This window comes from Mya arenaria, chromosome 6 (assembly GCF_026914265.1).
Source record: "Mya arenaria isolate MELC-2E11 chromosome 6, ASM2691426v1".
Lineage (NCBI taxonomy): Eukaryota > Metazoa > Mollusca > Bivalvia > Myida > Myidae > Mya > Mya arenaria.
In genome coordinates, this window is record NC_069127.1 from 8942764 (window position 1) to 8957157 (window position 14394).

Consider the following 14394-nt stretch of genomic DNA (forward strand, 5'->3'; position numbering starts at 1 on the left):
CAGAAATGTTCCTTGGGTGGTCATTAACCAAAATTTGTTAAATGGTTCCAGTCCACTGCACACCATGGCTGCCAGAGCTAAAAAATAAAAAAAACTTTATACGACTTGTCGTCGAAACCGATGACCTTTTTTCGATAAAACTTGACAGAAATGTTTGTTTGGTGCTCCTTTACTCAAATTGCCCAAATCATTTCGGTCCACTGCACAACATGGCAGCCAGAGCTATTAAAGTAATTTTTTTTTTAAATAACTTCTCCTCAAAAATTGATGATTGTATTTCTATGAAACTTGACGAAAATGTTCGTTAGGTGGTCTTTGCTTGAACCTTTTGGCCAGTGGAGCACAGGCACTGATGTGCCTCTTGTTTAAAATATTCTCATCATGATGCAGGACTGGTTTTCCTGGGAAGTTTAGTAAAAGATTGAAGACAATGTTGCTTTTTTTATTTCCAAAAAATGTTGTGCAAGTCAAACAATTCTGACATAATGCCCTCATTTCTAACAACTAAAGTATGCCTACACTGTTCACAGTTCCTCTTAAAAGGATAATCACATAAAAAAAACATACAATGTATACTCTGAAAAGACGTCTGTATATTGTATTTGATAAATCAACACCTTTAAAGATGGTTTGCTCAAATAGCAAAATACTCAACAATTTTTTTAAAGCTAATACATTAACATTTAACAGTTTGTTTTGCAACCTCTTTTTCAACTTTATTATCAATGTACCTAACTATACCTACATGTACATGGGAATTAACACATACTTTGTAAAAGGCATGTATATTACCAGAGATCCTATATATTGTGGGATAAAAGGAGCCCTATTTAAAACATAATAGGCTCCATTATTCGATATTGATAGACCAAGATGATTTAAGGAAGCACAAGTCATTGGAACTTGTACCATGTGCCTATTTCTGATCCTAACATGTTAAGTTCAATATACAATGAGGTTAGCTGATGTTGTTTTCTGGAGATATTTCCCAGAAGACCAAGATGTAATCAAGCTAAAAGGAAAATTTGTGTCTTATTTTCTCACTGAGTGGAAATTTATGCCCATCATCACATGAATATTTATCACAGAATATTCAAAAATTAAACTAACACATAAAACATGTAAGTCTATTACACAATAATCTACATGTATTACAACATGTATATGCATACTATATAAACACATTAAATCAACAATTAATTACAAAAACTAAGGAATAAAAATCAAATGCCTTTATCCTTTAAAGGGTGCTAATTTAACCTTTAAACACAAACGATGAATAATTTTTAATATTTGGAATCTTATACAGAAACATAATAGAAATTCCATCAGTCCTACCGATACAACAATTATGAGCAACAAGAGCACAATGGAGTGAAAACCAAACTTGTATTTTGTTTTTTTGACAGCCTAAATACAGGAATTACACATTAATTATTAAAGCCTGAGTTATAGGCCTTCCTATGAATTTGGGTTCTGTATCTGGCAACAGGTGAACTAAGTTTCATTTGAATATCTTCAAAGTGTTTTTAGTTATGGTCAAGCTTGTTGAACTATGTTGATGACAACTATGCTGTGGCAATAACTCCACTTGTTTTCGAAATATAGGCATGCTAAAGATATGAAATAAACACGATAAGTTATTGTGGGGATTTAGTAATACATATGATCAACAGGGGGGACACTTATACATGTAACATTACACCAACTTGTCCTAAAAATTAATAATAAATATAAATGACAACTGCCATAATACTGTTTAATGGGACAAATAAATGTAAACTGTTGTACAATTATCACTAGATCTTCTAAAAAAACTAACCAAATTACTAAATAATTTACTACAGAATTATAAAATGATAAATGTAGACAATAAATAAAAGCTCTAATAATACATCATTTTTATTATGAATAACTATTTCTTTAAAATACTTGGTCAAATTTACAATAAAAACTACAAAAGCTTGTTCAGCAAGTCAGCTTCATAAGATAATGGTAATTCTTTTTTCGTCATTTTTATGTCATGCTATTTTTTACAATATTTTGTTAGTAACAATTAAAATTATTTATTCAGTTCTGTCTAAACATACTCATGGCTTGATTAAAAACTTATAAAATATAAAAATCTGCAAAAGCTTGAACCTTTTAAACAATGACACATGTATCAATATTAAAAGTCAATCCTGTACATGTCCTAGACAACTTAGTCAAGCAGTACTTCAATCTACTTCTTTACCGTAATAGGCTGCTTTAGTGCAACCACTTTTAGAAGCTTTGTCAGACGTGGTGTCCTACCCTACCAGGCTTTCCTCTTTAGAGAAGAAATCAGATACGATTGACTATGCTAGTATGCTTTCATCTTAAGAGACAAAAGAAGTTATGACAGTGTAAGCTAGCATTCTTTCATCTTTAGAGACTAAGAAGCTGCTTTGGTTTACACTAGCAAGGCCTGTCTTGCAATAAGTTATGATGGTTTACACTTGCGTGCCTCTGTTTTATGAAAAGTTGCGATGATTAACACTAGTAAGCCTTCATTGTTAGATCAGTTGTGATGGTTTACACTAGCAAACCATTATTTTGTGAAAAGTTGCGATGATTAACACTAGTAGTTTTCAGTTTGTGATCAGTTGTGATGGTCTTCACTAGCAGGCCTTCATCTTGACTGACTTGCGTTCACACTCAAGCCCGCCCTGTAGCACTGTTCTAATCTTCTTCCTCACACCGTTTTGACACTCGTCATATGCCTGCCAGGGCCCGTAGAAACACCTCTCTGTCAAATAACCTCGCAAGTTAATGGTTATGAAAACTTTGCCATAAAGTGACAACAAGTTTAATTCCTTATTAAAAAGACCAGTTATAAACAGTTTATCTGCTTATTGTTTAACATTAATACTTCTCTGGATAAAAATACAGTCTTATTTCTAAACAACTTCTTCAATCATGTTTATAAGAAAACAATACTTAACATGCAATAAACAAGAAACGGTTACTTGAGACAATTGTCATTTAATTCCAAAAATTTCTATGGCATGATACCAGTTTAATTTCTAGACTATCAGTATCACAAAGTCATTCACTGCTATTCCTAATTTTTAATGTAGATGTCAACCTACCTTGGCCATTTTTCTTCTTGCACGACTTGGTTGTGACACGTTCTGGTAAACAGCTTGGTCCACCGGACAAAAGGGGTTGCGTACGCGTACGCACTGGCTGGTCTGATGAGTCACACTCCAACCAGTCCGCCTCTCCATACACACAACCTGCAGGAGGAAGAGGTAACTATGAGATTTGTCACTTGTACATTGTAATTAATATCAGGTGAACCTAGGCTAATTTTGTAAGCATACTTATTGTGTTAAGGTGCACAATCAAAGTGAGAACTCTTGAAAATACATTCTCTTTGCTAGTGACCAAAAACGATGTTGAGGTCAATATCAGTTCTAAAAGTCTTAAAGAGACAAGCTCATGTTTTGTATAATGCATTATTCTGCATGACGAAATAAAGTGTGGCAAATCATTAGGATTGTTAAAACTAAGATACAGACAGCTGGAACCCTTCAACAAATGTTGATAAATGCTCAAATATTGTCTTTAAAGTCCACGAGTTTGAATATTGTAAAGTTTTTCAACAAAAAGCTTAAAGGTTAAATCATCCCTCAGCTCATGTAAGAGTCCTCATGGGTGAGTGGTAATGTTGTCAGTTTTCTAAAAAAAATCTTGACTGTACCAGCATGGGTTTGCTCCCCACTAAAACCAGGTGGTTTTTTGTACTTAATTTTTTTTCTTTCTGCAATTAGCCTATTGAAGAGTAAAATTATTATAATGTTAATGTTTTTAGTTGCATAACCATGAAACAAAAAAATGGTCCAATAACATGAGCGAATCCCTTTAAAACCACAAGTAGTTGTAGGCAGTTTGAAGTGTTTCTAAAAATATTGTTAACATAAGAGTTGAAAGAAATATAGGTGTTACTCATAATCTTCTTCACAGAAATATAGGTGTTATTCAAAATCTTCTTCACAGACTTAAAATGGGTCTAAATAAAAATGAAATCATAGTTTACGTTTTTCCTTCCTGCCACATGGCTTGTTAAGTACTCTTGTAGATGGGCAGGTTTCAAGAGACCCGGGGCGAAGATTGTCAACTCTCGTCATCTGTTCTGATTCAATATCACATTCCGACCATTCTCCTGATACAAACCGACATTCTGAAAATCGTTGACATTTTTTTAACTCTTGTTTGACCATGGCTCACATTTTTTGAAAATCAAAAAGATGTTACAATAACAAGGGTTAGTTTTAAATTTAGAGGCAAATTTTTAAGCCAAATGTATATCATAAAAACGCATAGTCCGGTCTATCATGATCCTATTACATGCACATGTATGTCAAAAATAAGCTGTTGGCTCCAAGTTAACTATCTCAAATACACAGAGACTGCCTTCACCTTTCTTACACTTGCGTGTATACTCTTTCACAGACCGACATGTGGCAGGGCCTGATTGCAGCACCTGTCGGCGCATTATTAGGTTTGTAGTTGGGTCACAGGCTGACCATGGCTCCTTCTTGTACTTGCACACTACAAAGCAGAAACAATTGCAAAAGTTGTCAACATGTTTTAAGTAAATATCTTAGATTTTTGTTAAGGTACATAGGCGGCAAAATATTAATATTAAGTGTATTAATTAAATTGTAAACGTAACTTAACAATATGCTTATTACTCTAATTGAAGCATTTCTACTTTTTTTTCGAAAACAGACCAAGGCTGATATATAAATATTTTTTAAAACCTCCCAGGACTTACTTTTGTGACACTTTTTAAACTTAAAGTGTTTTAATATACAAGAAATCATTTAGTTGAGCTGACACAACCCATTGAGTGCAAACCACCATAAGCTACGGTGAAGAAAGCTTACGCTATTATGAATCTGTCTCAAGTTTCCACATAAAAAGCCAGTGCTGGTGTTCATGTGCCCATGAGAAAGAGCCCCTGATGGAGTTTTAACCCTTTGCCTCTCAGGTGTGGGCAGATGTGTACTAGGGGAATCTATGCTTATTTTACAACACTCTTGGCTGGTGGCCCCTGTGAGAGTAAAAGTCTTGTTCATTCACACACGCTAGTGTATAGCACTGTCAAACAGGACCCCATTTAACATCATTCATGGAAGATGTTAGTTTTTCTAATGGTGGTGAGGGATATCGAACAGACAGACAAGTCTCTTACCATAAGACCATCTCCCTGTCATCCATCACCATTGCCTTACACACCTACATATCTGATCCCCACCTTGTCCATATAAAACGCTGACATAGATCTTTTTATTGATTTGTTCTTAGCCAACTTTTGGTAAGAACAGGAACAATGAATATCCAAAATTTAAAAATTATCTCGATGCATGTCATTGTAGCTAAGCCCAACACACCTTTTGTGTTCCTGCTGGACCGACACTTCCGCTCAATCGTCTGTGTGGGTTCGCACTTGGATGGGTCCCCACGTTTCAGTGTCTTCACCATCTCGCGCATGTTTGTCCCTGGGTCACATTCTCCCCATGATGTACGACGATACTTGCATACTGGTACATATGGAAAAAAAGTAGTTGAATTATGCTTTAATCAAAATTGATAAACAGAATAAGAACAAGAATATCGCTGGAAGCGATGGATGCACCCCATACATTCATTTTCTATGAAAAGGCAGAAATTGTAATACAAGGTTGTTGTAGCATTATAATACACAAGATGGAAAATTTCATCACATTGAAAGGTATTGACAGGTTTGAGAATTGAATTTTAAAGTAATACTTTATTTAGTAAATATCATGAAATGAAAAGAAAAAGCAGCAATTGAAATTCACAAATATCCAAGATATGGCCCTGACCTACTCTGATTTACAAATATTATCAGATAAGGGGAGATAACCTAAAAAATGCAGGGTAGTATTATGGTTATTTAGTATGCCACCTATATATCTCTTATTGCCATCTATCTACATTTCAAGTTTCATTTCAATCCATCTAGTATTTTCCAAGATATGACCCAGACGAGCATAAATCATGAACAAGAGCCGTCATAAGACAGCGCGCTCGACTATGCCGCTTTGACTTAGAATACAATAACGATGTAATAATACCAAGTTTTGTCTCTTTATGTCAAACCTACCTAAAATTATTTGATACATAAGGTGACTTTTATGCTGCCCTCCCACCAGCCCGCCTAAACAATGACGTAAGTCATTCAAATAATGTTTTCCCATTATGAAAATGTGGTTAAGAATATACAAATATGCCTTTCAAAGGAAATTTAAAAAAAATAATAAAAAATTCAAGGGCCATAATTTTTATTTAGGCTTAAAACGGAGTTATGTTTCTATGTTGTAAGATGGTCGTAAATGATTTTGAATTTTATTAAGTGCATTAAATGAACGGTATAGAAGTTTTTTTTATTAAAATCCCAACTTGCCCTTAACTTTTACTTGCCGAAAACTTTAACCTAAGTCAATCAGAGGCCATAACTTGTATTTAGGATATGGAGTTATGTAACCTCATTGGGTAATGGTCCTGAACAATTGTGTGAAGTATTAAGTCAATTGAATGACGGGTATAGAAGTTATTAAACAATATTCCAACCTACCCTAAAACTTTAACCTAAGTTCCATAGTCAATCAGGGGCCATAATTTGTATAAAAGATCATACGGAGTTATCTAACCTCATTATGTGATGGCTCTGAACATCTGTGTGAAGTATTAAGTCAATTGAATGAATGGTTTTGGAGTTTTAAGTGAAAATCCCAACTTGCCCTAAAACTTTAACCTGCCCTAAAACTTTAACCTAAGTCAATCAGGGGCCATAACTTGTATTTAGGATAATATGGTGTTATGTAACCTCATTGTGTGATGGTCCTGAACAACTGTGTGAAGTATTAAGTCAATTGAACAAAGGATATAGAAGTTTTTAATAAATATTCCAACTTGCCCTAAAACTTTAAACTTTAAGTTCCATAATCAATCAGGGGCCATAATCTGTGTAAAGAATAATATGGAGTTATATAACCTCATCATATGATGGCCCTGAACAACTGCGTGAAGTATTAAGTCAATTGAATGTAGGGTATTGGACTTATAAGTGAAAATCCCAACTTGCCCTAAAACTTTAACCAGACGCCAACGTCGGAGCGAGTAGTATAGCACATCTATTCTTCATCTACATCTATTCGTCGAGCTAAAAAGTGGTTAAGGAGAGATAACTTAATTAAGATAGTAAGACCTTAATGGACATCATTTCAGATTATGATCAGCTTGATAATTTCTTAATGTGTATCATTTCCTGGATTCAAATACAAAATTTAAAAGAACTTTACTGTCAACTAACAATTTTATTTAAACTTGAATTTTTCCCCTTTCAGACTTATTTTTATAAAAACGACATCACCCAAGAGACAAGAAAAATCATTTATTATTTCATTTGCTTTCCAATTATTTCAGTAATAATTTGGTATCATTGTAACAAGAAACATATTTGCTTTCATAAATAATATAATATTGATTACATCATCAACAAATATGATCAAACTATGGGTATACTAAAATAGCCATATTATTTTCCAATTTTTACATAGTGTTTGGACCTCATAAAAAAACTGGTTTTAAAGCAGTCAACAGGTTCTTGAAATATTCACTTAAAACAAATGGTAACATAATGCCAAAAAATCAAAATGTTTTCCATCTAGTTTAAAAATAAATTGAGTTTGTAATTCCAAACCACCTATTTCAGCTGGGCCTCAAGTAATGAATCTTCAAAAAAGCTAATATCTTTGATTGAAAATGTGTGTTTCAGTCCTGTTTACTGAAAATACAATATAAACTTGTGTAAGATACTAAAAAATAGAGAAAAAAATATTCATCTGTATGGATTTAAACAGCTACATTGAAAACCTCAAAAGATTTGTACACAACTTTCTTAAGATTCTTAACAACATAGGCTAAAGCATTAACATTAAGGTGTTTCAAGTGGAGGTTTTCATTAGGGTTTTGTTACCTTTAAATACATGAAAGGATCATGGTGGTGCTTTTGCACTGCACTTCCTCGCCTTGCCATCTGTCTATACACCAAGTCTTAATTCAATCCCATCAGTAGTTTTGAATTCCTGGACAAGCACTTATTATGAAAAAAATGGTTAAGGGGAGATAACTTAATAAATATGCATGCTAGGATTATGGTTCTTGTGCACTGCACTCTGTCTCATTTTCAGCTATCTATATACTTCAATCCCATCAGTAGTTTTGAAGTTATATTTTGGGACAAGAGTGTGTCAGATGGACAAAGCGGAAACTATTTGCACATCCTTCCAAAAGCTTAATAATTACCAGAATAAGTACAAAAACAGATGTCTCCCTTAATCAAAGGTAAGACATAATAAAAAAAAAGGATGTCATTCAATATTTTTCATAAAACAATATTGATTTACAAACAAAAGGCTATTCATGCTAAACCAGCTGGGAGTTATAAGATCTGCTGTCTTTTGGAGACAACTAAGCACATAAAACCACAGCATAGAAATAACAATTATAAAACAAGCATTGACAATACCCGTACAGTGCAACATATGCTGCTATCATATGTAAAGGGTTTGATCATTTGTACATGTATTAATGTTGTATAGGGTTATATTGCCCAGTAAGATAATTAAATAAGTATGTTCCAAGATAGACAATCAAAAATGATGTAGAACTTACTGGAAAGGGCTGCCATTGTAAACTATGAAATTTGTTAAACAAAAGAATCTACTGAATCAAAGTACATGTACACATATAATTTTGCTTGTCAGAAAACGATTTTTTTTTTTTAAATACCGGTAGTTTATATGAATATTAAAATCAGACTGGATCCATGTCATGTCAAATCTGGAACAACCCTTGTTTATCATTAATTGATATCATGGTTAATGTTTTCAAGACTTGATCAAATATGAATGATGACCTAATAATTACACTGTCACTAAAATTGGACTCTGTCTGCCCTCAGTTATTAATTAGTTTAACAAAAAATATATATTGACCTCAAAAACAAAAGCGGTCATCTACTGTTAAAGGTAAACCTAACAATGAAGCTTGACGATTCAAAGCCAAACCATTCTAAAGTTTTACCTACTGAACACATAAACATCAGGAAACTACTCTTCAAGAGCAACGTACTATTTGAGATTCAGGTCAATCAATTTTGAATTATTGTGAGGACAATTTTTTTACCAGACTGTTGACAATGATCTTTGACCTATTTAGCCTCTAATCTGTAAGGGTCATCTGCTGGTCAAAGGTGACCAACTTGTGGAGTCTTAGGGTAAACTGTTTTGAGATGTTGTGCACACAAACTTTTCCCAAAAAAAGATTCTTGTGACCTTTGCCCAACTGAGCCAAAACAACAGGGGTTATGTACCTGTCAAAAGCAAACTACCAACAGAGTTTCATGGTCCTAGGTCAATCCATACTCCAGTTATTATGCAGAAAATTATTTCATAAGACTGTTGACTTTAATATTGACCCACTGAACCCCCAAACAATAGGGTCCATCTACTGGTCAAGGGCAACAAGTTTCTTGGTCCTAGGTCAAGCTGTTCTCGAGTTATTGCGCATACAGGCAGGTCCACCATTATATACCACCTATAGACAGACCATCCACTAGGATTTGCAAACAGGACAACCGCAGGGCTTTTTCTGCCCATTTTGGGAAAAAGACCCTAGACATTTTGGGAAATTTTGCGTCGTGAAAATAAGAAAATTGGGAAATTTTACAGTGAAAAGAAAAAGCTGTATAGTCTCCTGTGAATTAGGAAATGATTAGGATATTAGTTTATTTTCCCTTTAAAAGACCCACAATGGCTGAAATATCAATCCTTGGGGTGTAAATATCTATTGCAATAAATCATGACAGATAATATTTCATATCTCTGAATGTGATGAAAACAATGATTTCTGAGTTCAATTACTAAAAGAACTTCACATCACATAATTTATTAGGATGTTGAAAAAGAACAATTACAGGTAAAAAGAATTTCTAAAAAAAAAAAAATTGGGATTTTTTTCTGAAGATTGGGAAAAATATCTTATATTTAGCTTTGGGAATGGGTCCGATAGTCGGACCCGTGGGTACTATAGAAAAAGCCCTGCAACCTGTGAAATATTGTTAAACCTGATATACCATATATAGTGGCACTAATACTTTTAGTCACTACATTAAGGTAGCTTTTATAGCAACTTGGTAAAATGTTTGCAACACTTTATAGGTTTTGAGTGACTTTATTTCCACCTCTTGATTTGCTTAATTTGAACTTACAGTGAGGTCTAAGGTGCTTGTCCTTGCATCTCTTGGTCTGTGTCTTGGTCGCGTTACATAATGTAGGGTCACCAGAAACGAGGGTCAGGGTGCGTGTCACCTTGTTCGTTGCTGCATCACATGGACTCCAGACACTCTTGTCATACTTACAACCTGTAAGACAATGGATCATTTAAATAAGGTAAAATAATTCTCAAGTCAACACTGCTTGAATCATTTTTTTATACAATGTGATTCTTAAGAAAATCATGTGCTTTGACCTTTGTGAAATAAGAATATTGATTGGCTTGGGGATACGTTTAACAATTACAATTGTACATGAAAAGAAACATAGTTTATATTTTTAAACTTATTATGTAAGTATGAATGATATTTAGATTGTACATTAAAACTGCGAGCGCTCGAGGTCACCGGGGACCGAGCCTTAAAGTGACACTCGTATTCGAAATCAAAGCATACACATGTATAACAAACATAAATTTTGACTGATAAAGCTTGAAATACTTACTAAATAATGCATTTATGGAAAATAATAATTACTGATAACAAGATTCTAACCGTGTATTTAATAGTTGAAAACGCAAAAATATTAAATGATTGGTGAATGCTAAAAGATTTACTGTAATTTACTATAGTCTCATTAGGTAGAAATACTGTGTTTTATGCATATTTCTTTCAAATTAAACTCGGTATCCTTTATAAGAACCATTATTTTCGACATTTATTAATCCTTTTTGGAATATTAAAACGAAAGTATTAAATGTGGTAAATCTTGTTTGGGAGTAAGAGAGGGAACCGATGTTTCAAACGACCGGATTTTCAATTCTCCAGTTTGTTATGAAATATATTTCAGTGTATTTCAAGTATGAAGAAGTCTGTTTACTAAGACACCGATTATGTGTTGCCTTATGGAAATCGCTCATATGTTTAAAGGCTGTCGTTTACTATATGTATACTAAATATAAAATGTAAAAAGAAATATCGATAAATTAATTAATAGATTTTTTTGACAAAGTGACTAAAGGGAATTCTTTTCATAACTTCTCACAATTATCTTCTAAAATGCCCATATCAACTAATATCGGTCATGTATTAACAGTGTTAAACGTTTTTTCACACCTTATCAATTGCCTTTCAATTGTTATTGCAATTTTTACAACCTAGCAATTGTTTGTTTATTTTGGAACACGCGTTCGGGAATAAATGTGAAATTATGACCTCGAGGGAGCCATAAGGTTTTGCGCATGATTTGTGTACTTGGGACCGAGAAAATTGCTCGACTCCTCAACATAATAAGGTTCTGATGCAGCGTAGATATATTTTATATGAAAATAGAAGGAAAAAAGTTCGGGACCAAGCTCCGACCTCGAGGGAACGCCAGTTCTCAAATGACCGCTTGTTTGAACGACTGCAGTACTGTATTACAAATGATAAATATAGAAAGATACTATCCATACATAGAAGAGGGGGCAGGCAAGGATGAAAATCTAGTAATTAATTTATAGTCACCTTAGCATTATGTGCTGTTCTCAAGTATATACTTTTGTGTATGTAAGATATTCATGCCTTTGTCATCATGTTTATTTGTTTGCAGTGTTCATGGCCAATATGTTGATTTTTGCCGATAAACTTTGTATTGTTAATAAGTTAGGAACAACAACATCAAAATCAATGCTGATATTTGGTAACATTCAATTGAATAGTTCATCAATGTGATGTTGTTTAAACGTTCTAGAGAAGGCATTAGAGAAACACCAAGCAACATACTTAAATACGATGACCCTTTCATGATCTCTACAATGCATACATGACAAAACATTTATGATTTTGGATAATACGTAACTTGAGACTGTATAAAAAGTTACAGATAAGAATACCAGCAATGTAAATCATTATATTTAGTTTCATTTTCTCTGCCACTTTCAGCAAATTCTAAACTGTTCAAGACAGATTCTTTTGTTAGATATACACATTACATTACTAAATGACAAGAATGAATGATTGTTTGTATAATGACACAAGTCTAGGCATTGATGCAATCAAGTGGGTAATACGAGTATTTTGTGTTTATGATCATGTCTGTGCTAATGTAAGTGTTACTGCAAAAACAACCATCAAATTTCCATTTAGTCATTAATTGGTTTTATTCAGTAGGTTATTTTTTATTTGGGTAGGTTATTCAGTGGTTTGCACATTAATAGACATTTACCCCAAACAGCGAGAAAGTTATTGTTTATAGTTGCTTCACTAAACGATTCAATGGCAGCAAGGCTTTGCCCTAAAATGCTGATTTAATGGTTAAGTTAAGCAAAATATACAATTACTATTACATTTTTTGTATACATTGGCATAACAAAACGCATCAGCTAACTACATGTGTATGAATGCATTACACCAAAAATCCCCACCAAGCTTATGGACCTACCTGACTTGCCTCTATTTCCACGCTTTTTACTACATGACTTAGTAACAGTTTTGCTGGGAAGACAGACATTTGCATCCCCTTTCTTCAGTACCATTTCCCGGGATATCAGCCCTGTTTTCATGTCACACGTGCTCCAGCGACCAGCCTTCCGGTACTTGCAGTTATCTAGTCATGGATTACATGATTATATACATCTACTAAGTAAGAAAGATTTAAATTTATACAAAAATAATTTTTGCTCAACTTTTTCATATATTTGTATAAGAGAAATCTTTTTTTTTCTGCAAAATTTAAGAAAATCAAACATTGAATATACCATAAAGACATAATATATTTCTTTTTTTGCCAAACCTTTGAGTCCAGCATGTTTACGCTTGCAAATTTTTTCTTTAGTCTGAGTTGGAGGACAGGACGCAGGATCACCACGTTTCAAAGTTTTAACCATCGTTTTGATGTTAGTTGTACCATCACATTCGCTCCACTGCCCTCGCTTGTATTTGCACCCTGAAGGCAAACTCATGTAAATCATATCCTCATAAACATGTGAAACACTTAGCTTTAGGAATGTTTTCAGATAAATGGCAAAACTAGGTTTTATATTCTCTTTTGCTTGATATAGCACAGATCAAACATTGATTTGTTAAAGTGTTTTGCCATTAAGATACTAGTATTGCCTTGTTTAAGATGAACTTAATTTCCACTTGACTTGTATAGTCTCTAACCTCATAAATTGCAAACATTTCCACAAGTTAAAATAAAACATAAAAAACTTAATTTACAAGCTTTATTGACAATGTACTGAATATTGCCTTCTGTGAACTCTCATCCCCAAAAATGTACCTCGCTGTTGTTTGTGGCTGGGCCTACAGGCCTTCTCTATGGTGAGTGTAAGAGGACATCCTGGTCGTTGTTTCTTCAGTGTTCTCACCATGCGTCGCACATTGGTCACCGCGTCACACTCCTTCCATGTGCCCCGGCGATACTTGCACTGGTCTCGTGCTGGACATAGGCATATATGGTTCAACGTATTTCACATGGCAGAATTATTGATAAAGGGTGCCAAGTTATAACTTAACCATTTTTTTTTAAAGTAAAATCAATTAGTAATGTAATTGGTGAGAAAAGATACCAAAAAGAGCTGATAATTCAAGAATTAAAATGTTGACAAGAAGTTTGAATAGTATAAAGCTACAACCAGAGCACCATGGGGCTATTCAAAGAGTAGACCTGGTTAGGAATGGCAAACAATACAAGGGACATAACTCTTTTATGCTCTATGAATGGTATCAAGTAAGTGAACAAATTCTGGAGTGACTATTGTGCTCTGACTTATGTACTATTGTACTTGCCCATAATGTGTTGCAATTATATCAACATTGTAACAAAGAGGATGCAAGGCTGGTGATCAATTTGGTCTAATTTGAACAATTAAGGGCCAAAAATCATGAGTGACTGTTTTTTTTAACTCTACCAAGATATTATGTCCATAAACATAACAAGTAAAGGTAGAGATTGGATAAGAACTGCTCAAGTTAAAGGGCCCACAACATTGTGGAGATCCCAGCCTGCTCACCCATCCCAGCTGCCTGCCATCAGTGAACCCAAAAATACATCCCATTCTTTGGACATTTTAAGAGAA

General features: G+C 33.9%; 1 protein-coding gene across 2 annotated transcripts; it reads right to left on the reverse strand.

Annotated features, from left to right (window-relative positions):
• Positions 1-428: 428 nt before the first annotated feature.
• LOC128238294 (uncharacterized) lies at positions 429-13749 on the reverse strand. 2 transcript variants are annotated; one of them, XM_052954073.1, is made up of 9 exons: positions 13596-13749; positions 13107-13259; positions 12765-12920; positions 10331-10483; positions 5424-5573; positions 4447-4578; positions 4064-4207; positions 3114-3260; positions 429-2770 (listed from the first exon to the last, which is right to left on the reverse strand). In XM_052954073.1, the coding sequence occupies exons 1-9, from the start codon at positions 13684-13686 to the stop codon at positions 2643-2645; spliced, it is 1254 nt and encodes a 417-aa protein (XP_052810033.1). In that variant the 5' UTR covers positions 13687-13749; the 3' UTR covers positions 429-2642. The 2 variants fall into 2 exon arrangements, with proteins under 2 accessions (XP_052810033.1, XP_052810032.1); XM_052954072.1 differs by having other exon boundaries at positions 12756-12920.
• Between the last annotated feature and the right edge of the window lie 645 nt (positions 13750-14394).

Excerpts from the sequence above, each read along its gene's own strand:
- LOC128238294 (XM_052954072.1), bottom strand. The coding sequence starts at position 13,686 with ATGGTGAGAACACTGAAGAAACAACGACCAGGATGTCCTCTTACACTC. Across the intron at positions 4,579-5,423 it reads GTCCAGCAGGAACACAAAAG|TGTGCAAGTACAAGAAGGAG; the intron begins GTGTGTTGGGCT and ends TCTGCTTTGTAG. Across the intron at positions 3,261-4,063 it reads ATGTGGCAGGAAGGAAAAAC|GTTGTGTGTATGGAGAGGCG; the intron begins GTAAACTATGAT and ends TTCCTCCTGCAG.